At 36.6% G+C, this 27,841-nt stretch overlaps 1 protein-coding gene across 1 annotated transcript; it reads right to left on the reverse strand.

Annotated features, from left to right (window-relative positions):
- Positions 1–244: 244 nt before the first annotated feature.
- Positions 245–27,768, reverse strand: LOC145463384 (uncharacterized). The gene is made up of 19 exons (XM_081447132.1): positions 26,283–27,768; positions 20,362–21,065; positions 18,741–18,855; positions 17,952–18,076; positions 16,464–16,513; positions 15,474–15,534; positions 15,077–15,212; positions 14,508–14,696; positions 13,144–13,178; positions 12,617–12,692; positions 10,641–10,714; positions 10,381–10,474; positions 9,816–9,877; positions 7,262–7,388; positions 6,896–7,029; positions 5,244–5,297; positions 4,694–4,810; positions 4,171–4,293; positions 245–3,969 (listed from the first exon to the last, which is right to left on the reverse strand). Exons 2-19 carry the CDS (start codon positions 21,028–21,030, stop codon positions 3,775–3,777), a joined length of 2,436 nt encoding a protein of 811 aa, XP_081303258.1. The 5' UTR covers positions 21,031–21,065; positions 26,283–27,768; the 3' UTR covers positions 245–3,774.
- Between the last annotated feature and the right edge of the window lie 73 nt (positions 27,769–27,841).

The raw sequence follows: 27,841 nt of genomic DNA on the forward strand, positions 1-27,841 counted from the left end.
ATTGAAATAGAAATCTATTAACATATTGGGAATAATTCTATTAGCTTCAATTAATCTCTGCTGTGATTCAGAAAGTTCAATTAGGTTAAACTACAAACACCTCTGAAACTACAGTCTCCTTTCTTGGTTGCTCAGGAGAATCAATGCAGACAATGCCTGGAAATTATAGTTTTCGAAGGCAGGTTAATGTTTTTCACAAGGGAATAAAATCTTCATAGATTTACCTCCAAACAGGTGGCCTAGGAAAAAAAAAACAGATTCTGACTGAATTCAAGTCCAAGGCCCAGCTTTGCAAGTCTATCATTGAGTTGGGGTAATCTATCATTGAGTTGTTAAGCCATTGGGAACTAGGCAATTCCAAGTTGCTTTTTATACGTGAGAAGTGATATATATACCATGATGAATATATGGAATCAATCAAATAAATTTTGTAGTTAATTTTGATTTCAACTATATGTGGTTTGTTTTTTAAACTTACTTGACAAGTTTCTTTTTCTCTCAGTTTATCTGTAGTCAATAATAATTACTGAATAGGGATAAACTGGAAAAAAGTTAACTAACCTGAAGAAAATGAACCACATATAGTCAAATAAACAATTAAGTGAGATACAAATTAACTACAACATATATATAATCAAAATGCAGTGAAAAGAAAAAAGCAGATCGAGATCTATGCAGGACATTTTACACAGAAGCAGTGGAAGAACGCCCAATTATTTTCAGGTTTTCTTTCATCCCCTGCAGTTTAGGGACTTATTGCTGTAATCATATACTTGTCATCTCAATAATTATTAAGTGTTTGGCAAGTGAAATGCATTTAAAGGTGGAACTGCTTTGGAAAATGGGGCCACGGTAATAACAAGGAAAGCTTAAAAAAAACTGTTGAAAGGTCAACCTTTTTCCTCATTCTGAAAGGAAACATAATTTCATCACAAACAAATAATCAGAAATCTGCTCTTTATTCTACTCTCCAACTACCTTCCCTGTCATGTAAACATTTTAAAATGTTTACACTAAGTACATATGTATACATAATGTACGTCAGTGAACTATTATGTTTTTATTATTAGTTCTACCACTTAAGGCTGGTTTTCACTAGCAACGGGGTCGGAGTCGGAGTCAGAGTCATAAGAACGTTTATGACCTAGTGACAATCAAAAATCAGAGTTGTAAGCGGAGTCAAAAGATCGACGGAATCGAGTCAGAAAAATCGGAACGTTTCCATTTCTTCCGATTCTGTTTATGACTCCATCGTTTATGATCCAGTGAAAACTACATTGTCGGAGTCAGAAGCAGAAACGGAAGAACTAACCAATCTCAAGGCCCGGAAATGAACATTGTGATAGGTTTATTCTTCTGCTTCTACTTGCGACTCTGACAATCTATTTTTCACTGGATCGTAAGCAACGGAGTCGTAGGCGGATGTAGTGTTCTGCTTGACTCCATCAGTTTGATTTTCACTAGATCGTATCACTCTACAGTTCTGATTACGACTCCAACTATGACTCTGTCGTTAGTGAAAACCAGCCTTTACTCTTCATTAAAATGCGAGGTATTTATAAGTGAGAGTTTTTAATGAGCCCATCTGGTATTTTTTCAGTGTAATAAGCATTAGATATAATGGCGAGATATAAGGTTGTAAGAAATAATGATTAAGGTAATTTCCCAGTATTTCATTGCGCTCCTTACTGTGCATAATTTATGGCATCATTAGTGCGCGTTCATGCACATGCACATTGAAAACATGGTGGATTTGCCTTGATATTGAGTTCTGTCAGTTTAAAAATGGCTATAGCTCACTAATGAGCTCGGGCACCCCAAATTTTTTTCCAGTCATTTTAATCAACTAATCATTAGCTTTGCGCGAGAAAAGACTGATCCGGTTTCTACGTTTGAAAATTGAATAAATAAGAAAAATTGCAGCTGCACTATAGTCTTTTCTATTTTGCAGTTTGATAGCCATGGCAAGCAATTTGGTTCCAATATTTTAACAAGGATTCAGCTGTCTGTCAAAATCAAACTTAAAAAGTTTATTTGTGTCTGACACAAGTATTGACTGTAGTTTGAGTCATGAGTCTGGGCTCACAAAGAGTTTACAATAACTTGGAATGTGTTCTTGTAATAAGCATTAAATAATGCTAATATGGGACATTTTCAATGCCTCACTGCTCCTTAACATGCATGGGCACCCCCTTTTTTATTTTATAGTTTAAGTTCTCATATGATAAATATTCATTGGACAAAGTTTGAACAAAAATCTATGTGCAGTTTTATTTTAGGGGAATGGACCATTTTTACAGTTGTCTGCTCAGTGACCTGGCCTTTGTATGGCAGCGAGGTCAGAGTTGACCTTGTTTTGATACAGACCTCACTGCTTTTGTCATGTAAATGCACCTAGTTAGCATCAGAACAACTTGTTTTACACAACAAAAGCAGTGAGGTCTATATCAAAACAAGGTCAACTCTAGCCTCGCTGCCATACAAAGGCCAGGTCACTGAGCAGACAACTGTAAAATGGTCTATTACCTTAAACCCTTGCATATTAAACACCAGGCTCAAATAACTGTTGAATTAAAATAAATGCCAGGCCCACTGGAGAAAGTTTAAAATAAATGCTAGGGGCATTTAATCAATAAAATGCCTAATCATGCCTAAATCTATTGAAATTAACTTGATAACACAAGCACAACTTGTGATTTTACTACTAGAACAAGAACCAGTGATAAGGAATTCCCTCTGATCCATGACTAAGCCGATAGTTTGTCTCAACGTTGCTATGCAACTGCACAATGAAAGCTAACACCTGGATTACACAGAAAAATCAGAACTGGTTCTCGTTCTCCCAATACGGTGCTAATTACAGACAAAGAAAGCCCTATATAACTATTAAAAAAAATGTATTGGTCCCTTGTTCCAAATGTTTTCTAATCCCCTTAGTATTAAAAGATGTCTCGAAAACAATCTACATTGTCCTTCACTGATTGATCACAGATTTCTAACATAAATCTTACATTAATTGGTATTGATTGTTATCAATTATTGTTATTTCATTGACTGGTCAGTCTGAGGTGCAGTGTAGGCCCCTTGCTCAATATGTAGACCTATTTACATAGTAACTAATATACTGATGCAGAGTTAAATTACTAAACAGCTTCTGAACATGCTAAGATCTGGTTTTAACTCAAACCTCTCAAATTATGTACTGAAGAACATGCTACACCAATTCTCAACCATCTTGCATGGCAAACTAAATTTAAAAATTATTGGTCAAACAGTTAACCAAGAGGTATGGCCTCCTACAGAGGTCTTTTTTTCAGTATATACTTTTCTTTATCTTAAGATATCTCTGCTTCCTGTTTTCTACTCAAGACTGATCAACATTTTCTGTCACCAGTGACAATCCTGAGCATGCACCACAGAAAGACATAGTTAGAACTCTTTTAATATTAACCAAAAGAGAATTCTGGCCATGGCCATGTTCCCATACAGAGTGAATAGAAATTTGCAATAGTAGAAAAGGGAATCTCAGCTAAAAAAAAGAGATAGCATTTGTGCTGTGTAAAACTGTTTCTGACCAGAAATGTAACTTGTAACACTTGAACATTATGAAGTGTACAACCTTTAATTTTAATATTACATTTATCATTAAGACGTCAGTTCAATTAACACAGTAATAAGCGCTCTATCATTTTCACTTGTTAAACATACATAGAGCTTTCTGAAATGTAGAGATGAAAGACAGCTTCAAGGTTAATGTTTAACATGTTATATCCTCTATGATTCATCCACCTCCTCAATGGGAGGTTCACCTGGCTCCAACAAGTCTGCATTAAAGCCATCGTCTGTTTCAGCAGTACCCTGAGAAGTACTAAGCTGCCGCAACACAAGCTTCTTATAGACACCGTTATTGGCTAGTAAGTCCTCATGAGTTCCACGCTCAACAATGTGACCCTTGTCAATCACCAAAACCTGTTAACAATAATGACGGCACTAGTTAAAGGTTACATTGTGATGAAGAGGAGATAAGGAGTATTTTTCTCCAAGTGGCTCATCACAGCATTATCCATTTCTTAACATCAGTCATCATCAAAATTTATCATTCTAAACAGCTGCTTGAGTAGGGGAAAGAGCAGGCCCGCATAAAAAAATGATTGTCCTCAAAACACACACCTGGTCAGCATTACGGACAGTAGACAGTCTGTGTGCTATAACAAGAACTGTTCTGTTCTTCATGGCACGGTCAATGGCCTCCTTCACATAATGTTCACTTTCTGCATCTAAAGCACTTGTTGCCTAGGAAGAATTAATGAAACTTAAGCATAAATCATCAAGGTATACTGCTGATCTTCCTGGATAGACATCTTACTCCTCTGGAAGTGAAAACACTTGCCTGCTAATTGATTTTTTTTCCCCTCAAGCATTTCATGATAATTTTCATTTCCAAGCTCTATTGGTCTATGAGAATGTGGACCATGAAAATGTGGTTGATTTCGATTTGTTAAACAAGTGAAAACAGTCACTGCAACCTACAAAAAGAATTGATCTTGTCTGCATGTGCACAGTGGAGGGGACTTAATATTTACCCGTAACTAGGGGATGTTATATGCCACTCAAATACATTAATTGTCACTGTATTGATGGGCAGATGTAATGATTCCTTATATTAATTGATCAAAACAAAGTTATATGTTACCTCATCAAGCAAAAGAATGTCAGGGTTCATCAGAAGAGCACGTGCAATAGCCACACGTTGTTTTTGACCTCCAGACAACTTCACACCTCGTTCACCAACTTGGGTTTTATATCCTTCCTAAGTTTTCAGGCAACAGAATAGATGCTCATGATCTTAATCTGAGCTAACATCTTTTACACATAGCATAAAACACAATGATGTCTTGAACTGCTAGATGTTTTATCAAGTCTGCAAAGTAATATGCTACTGGCAGACAATGAATAGAATGATTAACTTTTTTTCGAACTGTACTGAGTTCATTTGTTTTTTGGGTTCACACAGTCAAGGACTGCTACGACCCAAACCAGAATCATGACATGATATCAATTTTAGCCATGGTATTCATCAAGTCAGCTTTGAAGACAGGACTCCACCCAGACAGAGCCAATGTTCCTGACTGTGTCATTAGTATACAATTTTTTTAAAAAACAAAAGGTCTCGCACTAACTTCCCTGTGGGTTGACAAGTGAGTGCTACTGCACATATGTACAGAGACATGTTTATTTCTTACCTCAAATGCAGTGATGAAATTATGAGCATTTGCCTGTTTGGAAACGTCCTCTATCTAATGAAAGTGAAAATTTAATAACTAAAGGAATCTTATTTACCTGTACCATCTGCCACTAAATTTCTCAAGGGAGGGGGTGGGGAGAGGTGACTTACAGGAGAGGGATACTTGCCATACCTTTTAGGGGTTAAAAAAAGAGGTTTTGGTATCTCTGGGTGTTCAACCTCACAAGGTCCATAGCAGGAGCATTTGTCATCCCTTACAAGGTATCATGAACAACTTGCATCACCAGCCGTAGAAATTTATGACAATGCCTTCATAAACTTTACAAGTAGAAGGTATTCAAAGCAACCATCTCTATCGCTTTTAAACTTAAGAGAGTGTCAGTTAATGTGTTTTTGTATAATTGGTACCTCTAAGGGTTGAAAAAAATTCAAGCCACACCTACAAAACAGGATCTTAGTACCTCTTAAAGGTTCTTTTCAAAATTTCTGATAAGCAGGTTCACTTTGGCCTGTTTACAATGGTTGAAAGACAAAATCTTAACACTTTGTTGAGGTGGCTCTGATGAAAACCCTCGCATGAATCATTTGAAAGATCATCAAATTTAAGACCTTCAAAGACTTTCTCAAGATCCTGAAAGATAACGTTTCAAAAAATGTTTCAAAATTCCTGACATGATAAGGATCTTCTGAAGAATGTTGCAAATTCTGATAGAAGATTCTGATAAAAATGTTGAAGATCTGTAGGATCATTCTTCAGACTCATAATTATTTTCAACAGCATCCTTGAAGATCTTTGCAAAACTCATTGAAAATTATACGTGTTTTCACCAGATCCACAATCTGGAAATTAGGTATGATATTATGTAGAGACTGCAGCTGTTATCTATGTTTAATTAATGATACACTTGAAAAAAATAATCCATTCTGATTGCCTAAGAGCAGCGCAGTTCAAATGTAACACCAGTGTTAAAGTGTCACACCAGTAAAAAAAATGTACCACAAGTGTAAATTACAATGATTTCTAAAGTTAGCATGAAGACACTTCAAGGCTAACAATATAATGGTCATCCGAGGTATATCAAAGGTGGTTGAAGTTCACTTGAAGCCAAAGATAATATTTGAACATCAGACAAACCCAAAATAAATGAAGACCTTTATATATCAGAGCTCTGAACATTTCTGGACACCTCTGAGGATCACCTGAACCCCTCCACAAGTTTCCAAAAGTCATCTGGAGATTATCCATATATCACCGAAGATCATCCCAAAATTGCTGAAGATTTCCAACATTTCTGGAAGATTTTGTGAACTTTTTCAGGAATTTTCAGTTACTGTGGCCCACCTATGCATAGCCAAAGACCTTAAATTGTATATTCTCGTTGTAGTATTAACAAGTATAATCACATAATTATTCTTGTGCAATTTGGAATAAAAAAGCACTTTTAAATTTTTGAAACACTTCAAGTTGCATTCCCCCCAATGGGCTTTTACAATTTTGTTAGCAAAAAAAATATATTTACTTGTGCTTATTTATGCCTAATTGCAGTTGAAATCATGAGATTATCCATTCAAGTTAAACCAGGAAATGTCAGTAAGACTTCAGACTGAGTGCCACTTTATTTCTCATTCAATCAATGCTACATGACTCACCTCTTCCTGTGTTGCTTCACGTCCATATGCAATGTTACCAGCAATTGTTGTGGCAAACAAAACTGGTTCCTGGCTTACAAGAGCAATCTTCCGCCTCATCCAGAATAGATCCAGTTCACCCAAGTTTGTTCCTCCTAAATGCCAAATTCCAAATAAAAGCCATCATCTCCCACAACTTGATTCAAAATTACCATGTGAAATTAACATTGACAGGTAGTTTAATTATTCTCAATACCTACCTACATGTATGAGTTTGTTGTAAAAATAGTAGAGAGAGAGGAATGAATCACTGCTGTGGAGTATGGACAGACTAAACAATTTATGATTATGCTAATGACCAGTAGCTTGTTTCATTTCATATCACACCTATAGAGATACTGCCTGACTTAGGATCATAGAATCTCTCCAGTAAGCTAATCACTGTAGATTTGCCTCCTCCAGAAGGTCCAACCAGTGCAACAGTCTCACCAGGTTTAAGTTTAAATGACAAACCCTAGGAAATGTAAAATTGATGATGCATCAATGCTAAGTTTTACAGGGCTTTGAGCTCTTCATATGACAAAAAATGTTTAATTACCAGTCTATTATACCTTCTACGAAATACAATACAAGGTTAACGTAGTAAATCCAAAAATGCTCTCAATTACTATCAATAATGTAGTGTTAAAAAATTGTAATACTTAAAAGCTAATGCATAGACCCCCCCTTTTTATTTTTTTTTTTTTGTATTTGTATATTTTTTTCTTGTTCTGTGTAGTTACTTAGCTGTCACGTTTTCTTTTTCTTTTATGTATGAGAAAAGTTATTGAACACTGTAAAACTTCAACAGTGCATGTAAGTGTAATGTACGTGTGTTTTAGGTGTATTAATAAAGTGCTTCATTTAAAAAAAAAATACCTTCTACGAAAACCATAAAATCATGGCAGAATGCCTTAATCCCATTCAGACTTGGGGGGAGGAGGGGGTGTTATAATGTTTTAGTAGAAGACGGAACATCATCTGGGAAAATTTTGCATAACATGCCAGTGTTTTTTTTAACTTGTTATTTTCGTGGTAACTGGATTTTAACAGGCAATTTTTTTTAATATCAAATTTTCCTGTTTTCATTTACAAAATTTAACTTTCATTCATTTATTTGTACACTGGTAGGCTGTTTTAAAATGAAAGACAGTACATGATGAGGGCCCCATTAAGAGGGGAGGGGGGAGGTATGAGTATCCCAAATCCTGTTAACTTCTGGTCTGAAATTCAAGTTGCAAAAATTAATAATTTTCCTTCTCTATATCCTGTTTTATCTGATCCCAGTGTTGGAAACTAGCACTCACCAGTGCGAGTGTGAAAATTGATCACTCCACCGTTTGGCCAGTACAATTTTCATATTTGGCAAATCATTTAAACTAAATATTAGTAACACACCTTGATATTTTTGAATTTGCCAAGAATATCTCTAAACGCAAACTTACCAGTGCTTACCAACATTTTTTACCCTTTGAGATGCCCAAATAATAATAATCTGGGTCTGCAGTAATTGGCTACTTAGCTGTTGCGATGTCCCTGCCAAACCTCTACATAGTGATTGTAATGTTTTTTTCTTTTTTTTTTTTTGTATAATGAAGGCAAAGCTAATAAAGTAAAATAAATAATTTGCCAATGTAACGTTATACACAACTTAGTGTTCCATAAATAGACAAAATGGAATACAGCTTCCTCACAGTGAAAATTTAAGCCCCGTCTTGAAAACGGAGGTTTCGCTCTGAAAACGCATCAAATGTTTCTGTCCGCACCATGCCAGAAGAATTTAAAACCACAACAGTCACCCTTCATTTTGGATTTGTATTTAAGGAAAACTCGGCCAGGGAAATCACATGGTCTTTGTGACGCCATCATTAGCAAAAAATTCCATTTTCAAAAAGTTTTTGGTTCATACGAAAATGAAAAGCTGGCATTTTCAAATTCCTCCAGATTGAAGAACATTTTCGATACACTCCATTTTCTTGACGGACTAGTGTGGACGGTTGGCTTGACTGTAGAAATAAAGCTGCTTTTCAGGTTCCCTTGGCATATTGAGGACACTGCCTTAGGCCCCCGTCACTCTGAACACAAATCAAATGTCTTCTCTCCACAGTGCGCCACACTAATCCGTCACAAAAACGAAGCTTTTCAAAAATGCTCTCCAAACTGGAGGAATTTGAAATCACCAGGTTTTCATTTTGGTCAAGATGAAAAACATTTTAAAAACAGAGCTTTTCAAAAACAATGACATCATGACAATCATGTAATTTCCCTGACCTTCATTCAGCTGTTTTTCAGTTAACACTGGAAATGTGTAAATATTTCCAAGAAGTGTCAAAAGTTGATGATTAAAACAAGAAATAAACAGTGGAATTTTTTCACAATCCTAAGGAGAAGTCTCGTAAATGGACCAGAACAATAAGTCTCAACATGAAATGGGAAGCTGGGTGTCCGTGATTACTAGATACCAAAAATACCTATGGTTTGTGAATCATTCCAGAGATTTTTTGGGGGAGAAGGGAGGCATCTTTCTGGGCAAGTGAAAATTACACTGGGTGAGTGCAGTTTGAGAGTCACTCGCCCGAATGGCCAGTGCTGTCAAAATTTAGTTTCCAACACTGGCATCCTGTTAATTTTCTACCTAAACATCCCGTATCCGGAAAACCCCAAACAGGACCTCTATTATATAATCCTCTCAAGCTGTTTACTTCAAATGAAACATTTTTGGGCATGCCATAAGGTGTACAGCCCAAAAGTTTCATTATCACTGCTTACATGTTACTTTTCTTCAAGTTTTAGAGAATGAATTCCACCCCCTCCCAGGTCTTAGAAAATCATGGTTACATTACAGACATATACCAGTAACACAAGTGCTCCATTAACAGATTGTAAACAGTCCGTTCTTTACCTTGAGCACATCAGTATCTGGTCGTGATGGGTAGGCAAAACATACATCTTGAAATTGGATAGCTACCAGAAAAAGAAAAACTTAGTTAAATAATTATATTATTTATTTAATTAAGCCTAACAAATCAGAATATTGAAATAGGGTGAACTTTGAGAAGTTTGAATTGCAAAATATATTTATACATAATAAAAGCCATGACATTATTTTTCCCTGTACCTGTATTTATATTAAGTTATGGCTCAATCAAAGTAGATGGTAGTAGTTTTGAATTATTGGTTTACAGGACTGTCAATAAGGGCCGTAACCTGTATCACCTGTTACAGCTGAGTATGTTTGATGGACCCTTGATGCTATGGGTGAACTGGCCTGTAGTTGATACAATTCACCCATAAAGTAACAAGTTTGCTACGGGTGCCAAGATCAAGGCTACATGAGGTGAATTAAAACTGAACAACACCCCTGAGTTTAGATGTCATCAAAACTCTCTGTCCTTTTTTCATTTGATGGATGTAAGGTGGTATATTAAAAGTTTGGCATAGAAACATGTATAGCAGTTAGAACTTACTTTGATTAACAGAGGGCAAAGTTAGTCCTCCTTCCATATTAATGGATGGTAAGCGATCCATCAACTCAAACATACGTACTGATGCACCTACTGCCTAAATGAAGAAATAAAGTTGACATGTACATGAAACTGAAAAGACCATAAGGAATTAAACCATGATTATCCAGAATGAATGAAACCTGTAACACCAGTCATGAAAGAAAGCAGTGTGCAGATAAGTGAGCATATACTAAATTAACCATCAACATTTATCGACTAACCTGCATAAAGTCACCATACAGAGATGAGAGGAAGGCAAAAGCCATGGCAACATTTAGAGTGTAGAGCATGAAAGCTTCAAAATGAGTATAAAGAAAATTTTATAAATTTGACTCAAAACATATTATTTTGTTTTAATATAAACATAAAAGTACAAAACAAGTGACCCTACAGAATTCTAGCAAAGATGAAATTTCTCAAACTGATACACATGAACACAATGTGTATGAGAGCTATCAAACATTTACATAATTATCTTAAAGGACCCTAGTCAGCCTCCGCCATTTTCAATGCCATCAAAATTGTTGATATTGCATGGTGAAGCAAAATCATATTGCTTTACTGTAAGTTCTGTAACTGAAAGTATGTTTAATTATATTTAGTAGTTTCACAGAGATTTCCTTTGTTTTGACATGCTCCAAAAAATATATAATAGCCAAACTCTTGCATGTAAACAAAAACAAAGGTGTGACCAACTAGGGCCCTTTAAGAGCCAACTTTTACAGTTACTTTCAATAGGTGGCGAGACATACTACTGGAACCACATTTTCTATACTGACATTTACTCATTGAACATTTACTAATTTTCTTAGTCGATTTTTTTTTTCCTTATTATTAATCAGGCTCCACATGTTGAAATGTGTCCCAAAAAATGCTGAAGTTTGTCTGTAGCCTCTTCAATGCTTGTGCTGCCTCTATCTAGTGTCCACTATAATGTTGAAAGTTACTCTATGTCACTCTACCGTACTCAACTGTACTCTACGCTACTCAACTGTACTCTACACTACTCAATTGTACTCTATGCTACTCTACTCTTATCTACTGTACTCTACTGTACTGTGCTTTATTGTACTCTACGCTACTCTACTCTTATCTACTGTACTCTACTTTATTATATGGCTAGTTCCGTGAGCGGGCAAGATGAATGAAATCCTGTGCTGTGATTGGCTACCCGAGCGGGCAAGATGGAGCTAGCCGCCGTGTCCCGCAAGAAAAATTTCTGCAAAAGCCATATAATAAATCCTTTATTGACCAAGCTTGTTCGGTCAAGATGGCTGGATATTGGCCTTGTTCTTTTTTGGCGAGTTTATGGACCTCAACTCCGTCTCGGTCCATAAACACACAAAAAAAGAACTTGGCCAATATCCAGCCATCTTGACCTCACACTTGGTCAATAACCCATACGTAATGTACTCTACTGTACTCTATGCTACTCTGCTCTGCTCTGCTCTGCTCTACAATACGCTACACTTTACTACTCTACTCTACTCTACTGTACTCTTAGAGTAGCCTGAGTATGATTCCCTTTTGGCAGACTAAGAATAAATGTCTTTGCATAGTTTAGACTCGCTTCTAATACCATAATCTTCAGTGCGTAGAGTAGAGTAGAGTAGAGTGGAGTAGAGTACTTAGCAAGGCGTAATGTGGCATGGCATGGTGTGGCATGGTGTGGCGTGGAGTAGAGCACTTAGAGTTGAGTAGAGTACAGTGTAGCATAACCTAGCTTAGGAAAGAGTTAAGAGTAGTGTAGTGTAGTGTGGCATAGCGTAGAGACTATTTCCTTTTGGCACGTTAAGACTAAAAGTCTTCCAGTAGAGTAGAGTACAGTAGAGTAGAGTAGATTCCAGTATACTAAAAGGACTCAAAGTCTTGCAATGCAACTGGACTTTTTTTTTCACTTGCCCAATGCAAACTTTACTTGCCCCGGGCAATCATCAGATCTGGATATTTTCCTGCCCTGCCTTATGGAATATATTTGTTTGCTAACGTCACAGGTACATTCCTTGGGACGATCCAAGTCAAGATTGATGTCCAAGATCACTCAGATAATGGTTCATCAAAGGAACCAATGAAAACATGACCAGAGTGGATTCATCAGTTCCTTTGATGCACCATGAGCTGAGTGATCTTGATCTGGTTCACCCAAAAGGAATGCACCTCTAAACATTATTTTTTAATTAAATGTGATATTCATTACCTGTCAAAATACCAACATTCAATGCCCCCTGATTGACCAGACTACCACCATACCACAACACCAACACAACTGCACCCTGAGATAGCAACAAACATTCAACAAATAAGATTATTACTTACTACCTGGACTGATAATGACCACCTTGCAGCAGCACTACAACCTTGATTAGCATAATGCTGGGACACTTCACAGTTTCTTCCCCCTTGTCCACTTTGCAATGATAAAAATTTGATTTCTCTTTTAGTTAAGTTGGCAAGTAAGTATTCTTGGAGTTTCAGTTTCTTGGAGACCTAATAGCATCTTTACATTATTGGTAACCAACACTAATCAAAGGTGATAAACATATACCAATGGAATTTTCTTTTCTTACAATCCCCTTAAATGTATATTCCTGAAAGATGATGACAACTTGAAAACATAATTGATGTCCCTGAAAGCTTAACAGCCAACCCAGGTAGCTAAACTGACTAGGCATACAAAGAGAGACCACTTTCTCTGTAACAACTGTGTGACCCATTAATACATACCTGACCTATGATACCAATAACACCTTGAAACAAACCTACATGTAAAATGGAGGAAAAAATTATTTGGTTTCCAAAAACAATGTATTAAATTGCATAACTCTCCCACTTGGCAAAAAAAATTCTGATCAGGTCTAGCAAGTATGCTACTGTGTCAAAATCACTTATTGGTTTTGCTCATCCTTAGTGTGCATGCAATTCACATGCTAAGTTTTCAACCCACCTAAAATGTTCAAATGAATAGTGCTAAATATTTTGACAAAACCAGAAAATATTTTTGAGGTTGATATTTAAGAGCGTAGAAAAGGGGTCTGCCAAAATAGAGGAACCTGCTCTAAAAATATTTCTAGGCAACACAATTACCCCCCATTTGGCATGAAATTTGTCCTTGGACATTAATTATAATTATCTGTTCCTCAAGGTGCAAAGTTTCCTTTGAGCTTTGCTCTTGGAAAACTGTACCCTTTGCAGAACAGATAACTTTATGCCAAGTGGACATAATTGTTTATATAAAACCCTCTGACTGATAATTGTCTCTACAAGACATCAGAGAAGGCAGTTGGTAGGTAAAACATGGAGCAACAGTGCATTAATCTGAAATGTTTTGAAACATAGCTACAAATTCTTGAAAATTAATACATGATACATTTGAAAATCAAATGGGCTAAGAGCTTACCGGGCATGGGGGGAGTTTTTCCTATAATGACCTCTATGGGGAGGCTCTGCCAAAGAGGAGTACCTTTTTCGAGCTTCAGGTATATAAGGACATGGATTTTACAAGCTTAGGTATGTGAAAGGGTAGGGAGATCTTTTATTTAGTCATTTTAAAGAGCTTTTAATTAAAATATTTCGAACAGACACATGCTGTGTCATTTCATTTATTAGACAACGAGAAAATGGCGAGAAGGCTTCTTTTTTGGGTGACTCATTCATAACACAGGCCAATAATTATGAAAGCATGTAGGAAAGTGTGTAAAAGGAGTACCTTATTTATTGAAGGGTATACAAAATGCAAGACTCGGAAAAAACTTGAAAGTAGCTCTAAAATTTTGCTTACCCTGGGCAAGTCTTAGTTTGCTCTTTTAATGACTTAGTTGGCAGACGACTTGCTTGATCTCTTGCCCACCAGACAAGTGAGAATGAAAAGTTACTTACCTAGAAGGAGAATATACTTGTCCTGGATGACTGGACAGCACTTTCTTCACGCCCTGAAAAGGGGTACCTCTCAAAATGGCATACAGAAGGGTAAGGGGTTGGACCTCGGGGCAGAGCCTGCCTGCATAAAACTGTCTAGAGTACCCCTGCCCCACCTGCCAGGGAAGTTTGCTTTGTTATTAGGTGCAATTATTAATAACAGGTTTCTGTACCTGAAGCAAGGGCAAGTTTAGCTCCAACATTGTAACTCTTGTCAATGTCTGTTTTATAATTATCCATGGCTTTTCGTTCCTGAGAGAATGATCGAACAGTTCGTATGTTGCCAATTGATTCTTCCGCAGTTGTTGATGCTGCTGCTAGCTCATCTTGAAATTTCTTTCGTAACCCCTGCACAAACCGCCCTACATTTTCAAAAGGCAAATATCAACGAATTAGTTTAATTACTTTGGTTTTGTGCATCTAGGTGGCCTGGAATAAAAGTGACAAACACAAACAAAAGAAAAACTTGAATGCAAAGGATAACATCCAAAGGAGTCCATCCAGATTTGACAAAATTTCCATATGTTATTGCATAAACTAGCGGTTATTCTTTTTTGCATAAGAGCTGGTATGAAGCCAAGGTGGTGGTGAAAAATAGACAGTGTTGGGTTGAGAACGTGATGGTTTTGTAATTGTACCTACTGGTGTGACGAGAGGAAATGATGATGATTCTTTTTTATTTCCTTAAGTAGTCTATGGAACAGGTAAGTGTGCAGAGAAAAAGAGAAACCACTGTACAAACCATATTGCTGAGCTCCGATTCCCACAATAGGCACTACAGAAATAAGAACTCCCGTCAGCTTGGGACTGAGAGTGAACATAAACACCAGTGAACCAATGATCTGAATTATGTATCGCAGCAACATGGACACGTTCACCTAGAGTAAGAAAATTAACCAATATGTTATAGCGAAATAAAACCTTACACTTAGCTTTCAAAGGCTTTAGTTAGTGAACTATTGCAGCCATAATTCATGCTCCTTTTTAGTTTTGTACACTATAATTATAACAAACTGTTAAGAGATTACTCTCCATGGTACCATGGTAGTTTAGCACAATGAAAGGGTAGTGACTTTAAAGCAAAGGTGAAAATATCAAATAAATTCCCCAACCAAGAGGTATATTTTAAAGAAACTTACTGTTAATGCATTTTGAATAACTTGCGTATCTGATGACAGCCTGTTGATAAGCTCTCCAGTTCTAACAAGGGTAAGCAACAAGCAAACAACATTAAATTAAAAATATGCTCTTCCATCTAAATAAAGTGCATAATTATGTTTTTTTCAACTTCCTTTTAGTACATCACATTTTTTTAGGCCGTTTTACAATTACAAACAGCTGACACATGAATGCAAATCTGAGATCATAGAAACTTCCAACATAATAAATTCTCTAGCCTGCTTGCAGGTTAGAGAAGCAGGGTTTGTAGGTGGAGAAAACATAAATGTACAAGAACGTCCTGGTCTTTTGAATACTGCCAGTCAAAGCTCCTGCTGATTAATGCTGTCTGTAAGACGTTTGCCAATCAGCACAGAATGGCAGAGGTTCATTAACATTTTCGGCAGGAGGGAAACTGGTTTCCACCGGCAGGCAAAATGTTTTGAACTAAACTTCTCAATAAGAAAAACTTTCCTGTAGAGATGGTCAAATCAGGTGGCAATTAAAATGACCATGACAGCCCATCAATTTGCCTGGTACCTGGCCCTTAATGAAACCCCTGGGACATTAGGGACAAAACCTTGTCTCCGTTTTTCAGGAACTTACAGTGATTTTAATGAGACCCAGTCTCTGGAGTTGCTGTGACACACTTCTAGCAGTAAATGTCAGTGGAACTTTTTGAGAAAACAGAAACATCCCAAAAATATAATGCAACCAAAAACATCGTTTTTGAAAAAATCTTCTCCAATTATCATTTTGCCTTGATATTTGAGAGATATTCAAACCCTGACAAATACTTTGCTAGTTCTCCATCTCTCCACCCCCTTCCACATAGAAACTTGGTTGAGCTTATATGTACTTGCAGGCTCTTCCTGAGGATTGACAGTTATTTCAATCTTAGCCCAACAATGTAACATTACACAATACTGCCACATCATTTGCTGCATTTTCTAACAAAGGCTGGGTCTTACCGGTTATTGTCAAAAAATGCCACTTCTTGTCGCATGATAGCATTAAACAGCTGGATAAGAGAAAAATAGCTTTATGATCAACAATCTTCATTTGTATGATTGAAGCAGGTACTGCCTGAGAGTTTAGTTCCAACAGTTCACAGCAGTATACTGCTGTTATGGAGCACACTAAATATAATAATTATATTCAGTGTGTTATTGACCCTCTTCTCATTACAATGTTTTAAATTCAAAACATTTCAGACCAGTTTGATTTAAAATTATTTTCTTTTGTCCATCTGCATGACAAACATAGGCACACAAGGCGTGCAAGAGTTATTTTTTGTGAACTAAAAGTCTTGGATTCATGGAACTGTTTACAGTAATGATTTGGTTAATTTGACAAGTTTTTTGGTTGCGATATACAGCAAGAAAGAAACTGGGAATTTATGATGAACATACGATGTTACAGCGGTAATGGTAAGATAACCAAATAGTAAGCCATAAAATGTTCGACTGAACAAACTACAGTAATCTGATACGTCTCCAGATTAATGTAGATACCATCTTATTTTGTAACAGGCAACCCACACTGTGATTGGTGTGACATGCACACATGTATAACTCCCTCACTCAGCAATCACATAACCCCTCCAACCCCCAAGAGGAATTTTTGCTCAAAAATACTCAAGTTAAGAGAACTTTTCGCATTTTATATGAGTCATAAGTTTACCCTTTTTACACAACACAACACAACAACACTACTTCACCGAAAATTGAAAGAAAGAGAAAAAAACCTGACATGTTGAATGTCTGATTTAATTAAATTGCACTGCAACTTGGTGCCACGCAGTCTTCAAAGAACATTTGAACAGTTTTCATACTTTTTACCTTTAAGAATATCGGACTGAAAAGAATGTCATAAAGTGCCCATCAAACAAAAATATTAAACTGCTACTGTGGAGATGTAAAAACCGTCCAGAAATGAAAGCTTCTTTTTTGTTTAATATCCTGGAAACAATAGCCGGTAACTTGTCAGCTCTAACTGAATTTACTCCAATATAAAAAAACAAAAGTGTTAATTTGCACATATGTTAATTACATGTAATATGCATTTTGTGACCATCAAGGTGGCACATGAACATGGCCAGCAGGCATTCTTTACTTGCTGTTACAGCAGTGCATTGCACAGCCAAAATAATAATAATAATAATCAAATTTATACAGCGCTAATTATATAAAATATTCGTAAGCGCTTTACATTTTAAAATATAAAACACTGTCTTACCAGCAACACCTCTTATACATACATGTATATGACTTGTGTGGTTAGTAATCGAACCTATTCCATTTTAAGTGCTTTCTATTAGGGTCTAATGAAGCTTTAGAAATGCCCACATTAGTCTTCTTTAGGAGTTAAATTCAAATTTTCTGACAAGGATCCCTGACCTTCTCATATTGGAGTCCCCTCTTAAAAACCAACCATAACTGCAAACCACAACTACTTACCTGCTTTCTAATCCTAGCCACAAGCCGCTGTCCAGAAAGAGTAAAGAGCCATGCCCTTAACAGTGCTGCTAATGCACCTCCAAGGTAGACAAGGGCAAGGATCGCAATTGTCTCATTAAGATGCTCTTTTAAAAAAAGAAAAATGTTTCAGCCATATTTATAAAAACTGCTGAGAGTTTCATTTTGGGGGTGAAATGAAATGCTATGTACTGATCATCTGATAAACGCATGCATTAACTGCAAATTTTCACGTTAAAGTGCAAATATAGCAAACAAATCAATACTGCTTAGGCTATCCTCCAACTAGAGGATTTGAAGGACATTAGCAGGCATTAGCCTTCTGTTGGAGCAAAGAAAAGGTACATAACATGTACAAGTGGCTTCATTTTGCTTCTGTATCTAATGATCAACTGTGCAATTATATTCTAACTTGTGTTTTCAAAATTAGATACATTTCTTTGCAACAATGAGTCATTTTCTGACACTGATGGGCTTAATTGAAGTGAGAAAAACAAAAACACACTGTACTTTTGTAACATTGGATATTAAGAAGAAACCATTTTGCCACTAAAATATGTAAACATATAGACGTCTGAATACAGTAAAATTCCTAAAATAACAACCATAGAGTAGTGACCTCCCTCAGGAAGTAGCGAGATTGACAACTGCCCCCTGACTCATACCACTATAAATAAACTACGGATGACCTCCCTTTAATCACTATAGCCACCTCTCTATTCAGTCAAATATCAAATGCTTTTCTATGGCTAAAATGTCCCTATCACTTACTCATGCCTTTTTCCATCGAAGCTTGGATCACTTTCCCAAAAAAATAGGGAGCAGCAATTTGAGCTCCACTTGAGGCCAGAAGAGCTAAGGATGCCACAGATATAACCAAAAGCTCCTGAGATTTGACAAATGGATCAAATTTTAGTCAAAAAAAAAAAAAAAGAGCAGCTAGTCAAGGAGATTCACTCTAGTTCAACTACAGGAAGTAAAAATGAATTTCAATCTATCAATGGGTCAATAATAACACAGCATATAAGTGCCCTTCAGAAAAAAATAATGACTCAGATGCTCAATAGTACATAAATAAGGAACACCAATACAATACAATGTAGCTCAAATGCCACAAACTGTGCCTACTCGCCACAGTTTAATTCATAACCATGTAATTTATTATAGGTGACATTTAAAGCGAGAACAGGAGGATACTGAAATAAAATTATAATGTTAGGGATGTTGATTTACAGACATCACTTTGCTGTGTCAAACAAAGGCAAAAGCAGACCTCTGAATTCAGGCTTAATTACTACCTACTTCACAAAATAGAAATCTTCCAGGGCTCATTTGTACAGTGTAATGTAATTGTTATTTAAGAAATAGAAAACTTGTATTTAGTATAAATCTACTAGCGTTCTATTATTAATGCCGTTCTCTGATTGGCTACGCTACTCACTTTCTATTCTGTCGTAGATAGTGAGTAGTGTACATGTAGCAGCGTGCGCTGGGGGCCACTCCTTTGTGTTTGCGAAGTGTCTTTGAAGAGGACTTAGATAAAGTTTTGAACTACTGGTAGATTTATACTAAAACAATTAGATTATTCGCTCTCGATTTCTATGTGCAATAGTTGACTCGTGCTGTACCCTCGTCGACTATCATGCGATAGAAATCTTGAGCTCATAATCTAATAAATAGGAGCACAAGTGGAAGTTTAGGAGAACAAGAAATGCTGTGGGAACACAAGCCAACAGGCAAGTATTTCCACACCTTTTTCAAGTTCTCCCAAACTTCCACACGTGTTTCCATTAAGGAATTAAGTTATGAGCTGAAGATTTTTATTGCATGATAGTTGACGAGGGTACAGCCCCAGTCAACTACCACGCATAGAAATCGAGAGCGAATAATGAAGTTGTTTTAGTATAAATCTACTAGTCGCTCAAAACTTCATCTAAATCTCTTCACAGATACTTTAAAAATGCCAAGAAGCAGTCTTCATTTTGTTAACAAGGACACACTGCTACACTACTCACTATCTATCACAGAATAGACAGTAATTAGGGTAGCCAATCAGAGAATGGCATTCATGATAGAACGATAGTAGATTTACACGAAAACTCGACAGAAACACAGAGAACATGTTTTCTATTTCTTTTCAAAAATTCCTTGACAAAAAAAGAAACCAAGTTGATTACTTTAATCATCAAAATGTAAATAATCTTTGCTCACACCATCATTACATCAACAGCTTGAGCTAGTTCTGTATTTCTAGCGAGTTACAGAAACAAGATTTTAAACCAATCAGCGTGCATATCAATTTTCATTAGTCTATTTTTTAATGATCAATAAAATATTTGCTCTCCACTGAAGTAAATCTTCCAAATGAAGGGAGTAAAAAAACAGAACTTACTGGTTTGGCTAGAGTCATCAACCTCCTCAAATTCACCTTTCGCTTCTTGTTGGAATCAGCATCATTAGGAGTGTGAAGAATCCGTAGCACTTTCAATCTTCTCATGGCAACAAAGCTACTCAGTGAAAACACAGACTCCAGCAATGAAAATACAAGAGAGCTTATCACCAGAGCGTAATAGGTTGGGTGGAGTTTATGCTCCTTCTCTGATCTTACTTTGTAGATAAGAACACCTTTAGTAGTGCTATAAGCCAGAGACCCAACACTCAGAAATATTACAAGGAAGTGACAAGAACATTTCCTGGATGCCAGTCCTTTGTCATATGGATGGTCAATTTGCTTCATTGACAAATGTTCAAGCCAGGGATAAACAAAAAAGAGAATGCTGGATTTCACAAATGCTATTGCTGCTAAGTCAAACACAGAGTCTCTTATTTTGAAATGCTTAACACTGCCCTCCATATAGTTGTTGTCTCCACCACAAAGCCAGAGTGCAAGAGAAGATACCAAGTCAAACAGTAACACCACCTGGACAACAGTTGTAAAGCGATGTGTAGGAAGAGAATAATATCCTCTCCTAACTTCACCTTCTTCTCCACTGGAATTGGTAGTAAAAAGAGATGAGTCCACAGAATCTGGAAGTTTACTTCCACTCTCTCCATGCTCCATTTTTCTTTTATTGTACAAACTGATTTTTAACACATCTGAAAATCCAAATTAATAACATATGGGTAAGCAGAATGCATGCTTTTATTAGAACCATTTTTTAGCATTGAGAGTAACCTGTAACTGCTTTGCTCTTGCCTTAAATTATTATGTTTTGTAACTGGTTTAAAAACTTGTGCCACCTGCTTGATCAAGGATTAGATGTGGCTTGGTAACATGCTGCAGGTTCACACCAGCTCATCAGCACGGCATTGTGCACATTCAAATTACAGCCAAAATGACAAATTGTTCCATGGTCAAGCATTCCAAGTCAGATCATTCCACAGTATAGTCATATTGATCCACTTATAAAAAGCCAAAAAAACATTCCTACTCAATGAAAATGTAATGAAAACCATCCAGTTTGATGTTTATTTGAAGGAGCTAGTAAATAAAAATGCACTACCTTTTACCTTGACGGTATTTTGAACTTATGTCATCATGTGATTGTCCCAGTTTGAAAGTATACTAGCAAAATGCTATTTTCCCTATGGAAACTGCACCTTATTCAACCCGCCCAGTGTACTTGCTCCACAGCATACTTGTTTGTATTGTTTTGCAACATAAGTAGAATTTATTGAAAATAATTGTACACACAAGAACAAACTTCAGGTTCAGAGTCTAGTACATGTGTGACCTGGGTAGATTATTTCACTCTTGTCTATTGATCCTGAAAACAGTGTACCATGATTCTGATCGATCAATGATGTGAGCATTTCTCAGAACTAATGGTACATTTTACTCTCACTCTTAGAGCAATTCTATTGACTATTTTAAGGATCTTTTATGTAACTTTTTTATAGGTGGAATAAACGGACTATTAAATATTGTGGAATGATCCGATTTTTTTTGCAGAATGATCTGACTACATGTATGCTGTGGAGCAATTTGACCACGAAACAATCTGTCTGGATATCATATTTTCAGTACAACTAGTTAACAGAATTGCCGATGGCAGCCAAATCCTATTATCATTTGATATATTTCTTTCTTTCTTTTCATTGACCAAGAGCCCTCCATGTGACCTGCAAATAACTGCCTTCAAATAATGGACCGCTCATGTGTAGTACCATCTACAGTGTGAATGTGCTTTGCTGCAAATAATATTCTGCTCATGCATAGTATTATTATTGTAGCAATGCTCTCGGGTGAAAAATGAAAAATTGCTTTCCTGAACTGTCAGAGAGTGATTTAAATATGAATACAAACTCGGTGATCGAATGATAAAAAAAAACACAGTTATCACAAATTATTATCCAACTGCAGCAAATACCATCCAAATAACAGTACAAATATACAGCGCTATTGCACAGTTATTTGTACAGTAGAAAACCTGTTTGCCGGACAGGTCGGCACGTGCATGCAAAACTGTCACACTTTCCCTCTAGCAGTGATAAATTTATTGAATAAAGCAGTTGGATAATAAATCTCTTATTACATGTTTTGGTGTGTAGTATCACTTTATAATTTTACTTGTTGTTTGTATTTTGACTCACCCTATGGGCTTGTCAAAATATGGCACAACTCGTAAGAATATACAGCAGTATATAGCATATTAAAAAATTAAAACCTATTAATATCAATCAGAAACAAAAAATAACACAGAAATGATGCAAAACAGAATGATGTAACAAATAGTGTAACTAAGTATTGTTAACATATTCCATCTCAATCTCAGTACTATGCAGTCTTAATTAAAGTGATTCCACTTAAAAAGAAGGAGTATTAAAAAAATTCTCAAACTTCATCCAGTTGGTAATCATGTTATATATATCAGGAAAATGCAATAAAAAATAGGGGTCACCGTCCTTGTTTTCTGCACAACATGGATGGCCTTTATAGCAACTTTGCGACTGACAAAGTTCTCGATACTTAACCTTAGCTAACAGAAAGGGGCACTAGAAATTCTAAGAAAAGCCCTTATTGGATTAATTTAATAGAGTAGTTCAGCAAAATAGACCCTGAACTTACATTTTAAATCATGTTAGTTAAACAGGAGTTGCAATTATACTACAAACTTAAGAATTCTCTGCGTATGCACATACCCAGCTCTATGTAAAGACAAGTTCTTTATAGCATTAAAATCAAAATATTTTTAAATCAAGAAATGTTGTAGATAGCCTCATGTAATTTAAATTCATGCATCAAAAAGTGGGGGTCACCATGCTCATTTAAGAGAAAATGAGCATTTATTTCACTGTCGAGCTTAGCTTGAGGGAAATCTCCCACATTTTGTACTCACACACGGTCACATGCGCGTGCTAATGATGTGAAAATCATGCACAGTAGGGATGTGCAATATAATACTAAGGAATCACCTTAAGCTTTATTATTAACTGGGAGAAAACAATGAACCATGCACAATGCCAATTATAGTGCTTGCAATTGCTAGCTATTACATACAGTGAATACTAAGAGTCTAATGCATGCTTAATATGCTGGTTAGCTAGCAGCCACTAATTAAGTATCTGCTGAACTTAGGGACATGTACATAGGTACATGCACTAAAATTTCGATTACAAAATCGTCATGCAACAACTGACTGAGTCCCACTATACATGTTCATAATTTAGACAGGCTCCACCAAGGATGCCACTGCCTTCTTGTGTGCCCAACGGATAAAAATCGATCATTGGACGGCAATCGATATAATCAATATAATCTATTTTAATCAATTGATTATGATCAAGTGCCTCAATTAATCGATGAAAATCGATACTCACAATTCAAATCCACGTAATTGCTATCGATTATATTGATTTTCATCTATCTTAATCAGTAAGTATTGAAAGAGGATACTTTCAATTTTCACTTGAGCAGACAGTGTGCGTGTCATGCCAGCTTCATGCATAACTCTCAGAATAACTGAGTGAGATTGATCTCTATACAGTGGATGTCATATTGATAGAGGGAGCTGTAGGTAAAGGTTACCATGAGTGTGGATTTACTGTGACGACAGATGAATCATTGATCCTGGAAAAGACAATCGGCAGCCTGGAGAGGTACTCTGGGTGGGATAACAACAGACGGTTGACCCGATAAAAAAATGAAATGTAGTTTATGTTACATGTTGCGGTTAATAAATAACTAAATATTTAAGAGTTAACACAAAAAATAACCTACATGTAAGGTCAGTAAATAATGGTGAGAGCTTTTGTATTGACCGCATAACTGGCAGTTTTGTTGGCACTCAAGCTCAATACTGGATTCTCTGACAAATCCGCCGGCTCGTTTTCTTGACTTTGCCGCTCAAAGAGGGTTTTAAAGGATTAAGGCAAGAACGAGGTAAAATTATCTAAATCGCATTATTAAAGAATGGGATGCTACTGTCATTCACAGAGTTTGAAACGTGAATGAGATGACCAAGACAGCAATTTCAGTCAAGCAAAATGGGATTGAAAAATTACCAATTTCCTTTGCTTTCATCATGCCAGTGGCTACATATCCGGTAGCTGGACAGGAACTTTGAAATACTCAGTGTCTGGCAGTGAGACTTTCATTATGTAAAACAACATAAAAAAAAACATTGTGACAGGCAACCGCAAGAGGAATCAACCCCACATCACGGCATGGTGAGCGATACTTATGACCCCTATGCCACCATAACCAGCTGGCAGTTTTCCTAATTTTTTAAGTATTTATAGAGTTACCCTTAGCATTTGATAGCTAACTGTAAACAGGCTAACTGAAGAGCTATTCAGGTTAACTGGAGTGCTATTCAGGCTAACCAGAGTACTTTTTAGGCTAACTGGAGTGCTATTTAGCCTAAACTACAAAAACGTTTTGACTGCTGGTCATTTAGTTTACGTTATAAATCCTGGTATATACCGGGTGCCAGGCTCACCAAAATTCACACTATGGTGGAAATAGTGAAGTATTCAGCCGTATAAAACAAGAATTTGAAATTATGAACTGAGATTTACAACAACAAAAAAAACAATTTTGACTGCTGAACACAGAGTATTTTGAAAAACCTGTCCCTCTGCCGGATATAGAGACAGCGATTGAAAAAAGTTAAAGCAAATCTCTTAAACATTACATTTTTTGCTACAACAGGCAATTTGCATGATGGTGTCATTTGACTAACAACTACCAGAATCCTTGACTTTTTGTTCCTCGTGCTTATTAGCGCAATTGTTGTTTAAGCCCCACTGGGAATTTAAAATTTAAATGATAAAGAAAAACAAAAGGAATTCTGGTAGTTGTAGTCAAATGACGACAACTTGCAAATCTGCTATTGAAATAAAACTAGCGAAATCAATGACAACCAATGAAAATTGATACTTTTAACTCTCTTGATCATTGATGTTCATCAATGTCTATATCAATTGATTAATTGTTAGCGATTATATTGATTTGATTATTGGTTTTCATCAATATGGGCATGCCGGTTATACACATTATTAAACATTGAACTTGATCACTATCTCTTTTCTGATTGGCTGAATCGATACTGTATAGTGAATTTTCGAAATCAGCACCCATGACGTCATCTAGCTGCAGATTATACAATAATCACGTCAAGGACACCCAAGGTCATGGGTAATCATGTCATGTATGACTGCAGTGCATGATTTCTAAGGGTAATCATGTCAAGTTTGCACACTTTGTGTTGCTTGCCGTGTGTGAGGAAACAAAAGCATGACTTCCATTTTTTTTTGTTCAATGTATAAAACAATTACTACATTTAGTTTTTATGATATCCAGAATAATCAAGGTCGAGGTAGGGGATATCACCCGAAGTCGAAGGCTGATGTTGATAACCCTTACCGAAACCTTGATTATTCTGGATATCACAAAAACCTCATCCAATAATTGTTTAGTGTCAGCCGATTATTAAACTGGAATCTTTAGTAAAGAAATCGGTGAAAAGGTACCAATACGAAATGTATGCTTAACCTTACATAAGCTTATAATAAGTGCAAAAAAAGGCCATAAAAGGATTGCATGAATAACTCAGAAAACGCCGAGAACTGTATGTAAACAGAAACAGGTTTCTTGCGTGCATGACATACACATCATTGCATAGCAAATGTTTCCATGTTATTTGCCATTTCAAACTTCAGCTTCATATTACATTGATTAAAATATTCAACTTTAACCATGCACGGCAACTAGTGAGGGCTAAACAACTCCGCTGCAAAACTTTCAACTACTTTTGACAGTATTGTAAGTACTTAAGCTTAATTGGAAGAACACAAAATTAATTAACTTACATGCAAAAGTAAGAGTCCTGTATGAATTCTCCGCCAAACACCACGCGGCTTAGAATTTCACGGCGTCAGCAAAAGTAGCCCAGAGAGTTAAAATTGACAGTGTTTTGCCAGGATAACGAACGAGCTGCTAAATACCCAGCTCAGCAAAAAAAACCACCGAACGATGACCTTGCATAACACGGTCACTAATTTATGTAAGACTATATATAATGTCCCGAGAATGTGGCTGTAGCTCTAGTATACCCCTGTAAACTCTTCTATACCCCTGTAAACCTTTGTTTACCCTTGTATACCCCTGTAAACCCTTCCACACCCCTGTAAACCCTTCCACACCCCTGTAAACCCCTATATACCCTTGTAAACCCCAGTATATTCCTGTAAACCCTTGTATACCCCTGTAAACCTTTCTTTACCCTTGTATACCCCTGTAAACCTTTTTTTACCCTTGTATACCCCTGTCAACCCTTGTATACCCCTGTAAATCCCTGTGTACCCCTGTAAACCCTGTATACCCCTGCAAACCCTTGTATACCCCTGTAAACCCCTGTATCCCCTCGTATCCCCTTATATAACAAGGGTATACAAGGGTTTACAGGGGTATACTAGAGCTACAGCCATATTGTCGGGACATTATACGTATTCTTACATAAAGTACTAACCCATAACACATAGACAAATTGAAAACGGGAAGAGTTCTATTTTGTCCCCTTCCGAGGGCTGGGAGGGGCGGGGAGGAAACAATGCGCGCGAAATTGTAGGCGACGCGACAGGCGATGCACGGCTGTTGGTACCAATAGAAACTAGGCAAGTTGCCCGTGAAAACACCGTAATTTTAAGGCTAAAGCTTCCTCGCCAGACTTCCGCCTTTCCTTACTCAACTGATAATCGCAGTATAACCTCTTCTAGCAGACACCCGGCTACCCCGCTAATTATGGATGCCACTACCAGCCATCGGTTGGCTTACACTCGAGAGCTCACACTGGTTAGTTACGGTTTATAGCCTCCACGCTGGTTTGCTTGAGATTAGCTTTTAAGCTTACTTGCAGTTACAGTAGCTTTTGTACTAGTTTGCTCGCGGTTAGCTTTCGTTTGTCGGCTAGGGGGCATTGTTACATTATCTTGTATTATCCTAGAGCTTTATTTTAACACGAAATTTTTACACTCTTATTTTATATAAGAACCTTTTTTATAAGAACATTGAGGCTGAGATTAACCAAAATTTTAAGAACGTTTTATTTTGCTAATCTGTATATTGAACGACAAGCATAAAATAAAGGTAACAAAAAACGTAAAAAGTAAAATTAACTCAAATACTTAAGGGCATGTTTTGTGCAACACTAACAATGGTTTTCTTATTGCATGACACACATCTTGGTTTGTAATAATCAGCAGTTCCTATTTTTAACGGTTCCAAAAGAACTCCCACACCATCAAAGTCATCAAAATATAAGAACCTTCAGCCTCAGCTCCAAAATTAGACATTCCTATATAAAAAAAAAAAGTGTAGCATAAATACCGTATTTATTCGATTAAGCGCCCTGAACGTTGATTAAATTTTT

This window comes from Orbicella franksi, chromosome 12 (assembly GCF_964199315.1).
Source record: "Orbicella franksi chromosome 12, jaOrbFran1.1, whole genome shotgun sequence".
Taxonomy (NCBI): domain Eukaryota; kingdom Metazoa; phylum Cnidaria; class Anthozoa; order Scleractinia; family Merulinidae; genus Orbicella; species Orbicella franksi.

What these genes read in the sequence shown, in the direction of transcription:
- LOC145463384 (XM_081447132.1), bottom strand. Translation starts at nt 21,030, where the DNA reads ATGGAGCATGGAGAGAGTGGAAGTAAACTTCCAGATTCTGTGGACTCA. An exon ending in TGATGACTCTAGCCAAACCA is followed by an intron (nt 18,856 to 20,361) that starts GTAAGTTCTGTT and finishes GTCAAATCTCAG; the next exon opens with GAGCTTTTGGTTATATCTGT. An exon ending in GCATTTTTTGACAATAACCG is followed by an intron (nt 15,535 to 16,463) that starts GTAAGACCCAGC and finishes TACCCTTGTTAG; the next exon opens with AACTGGAGAGCTTATCAACA.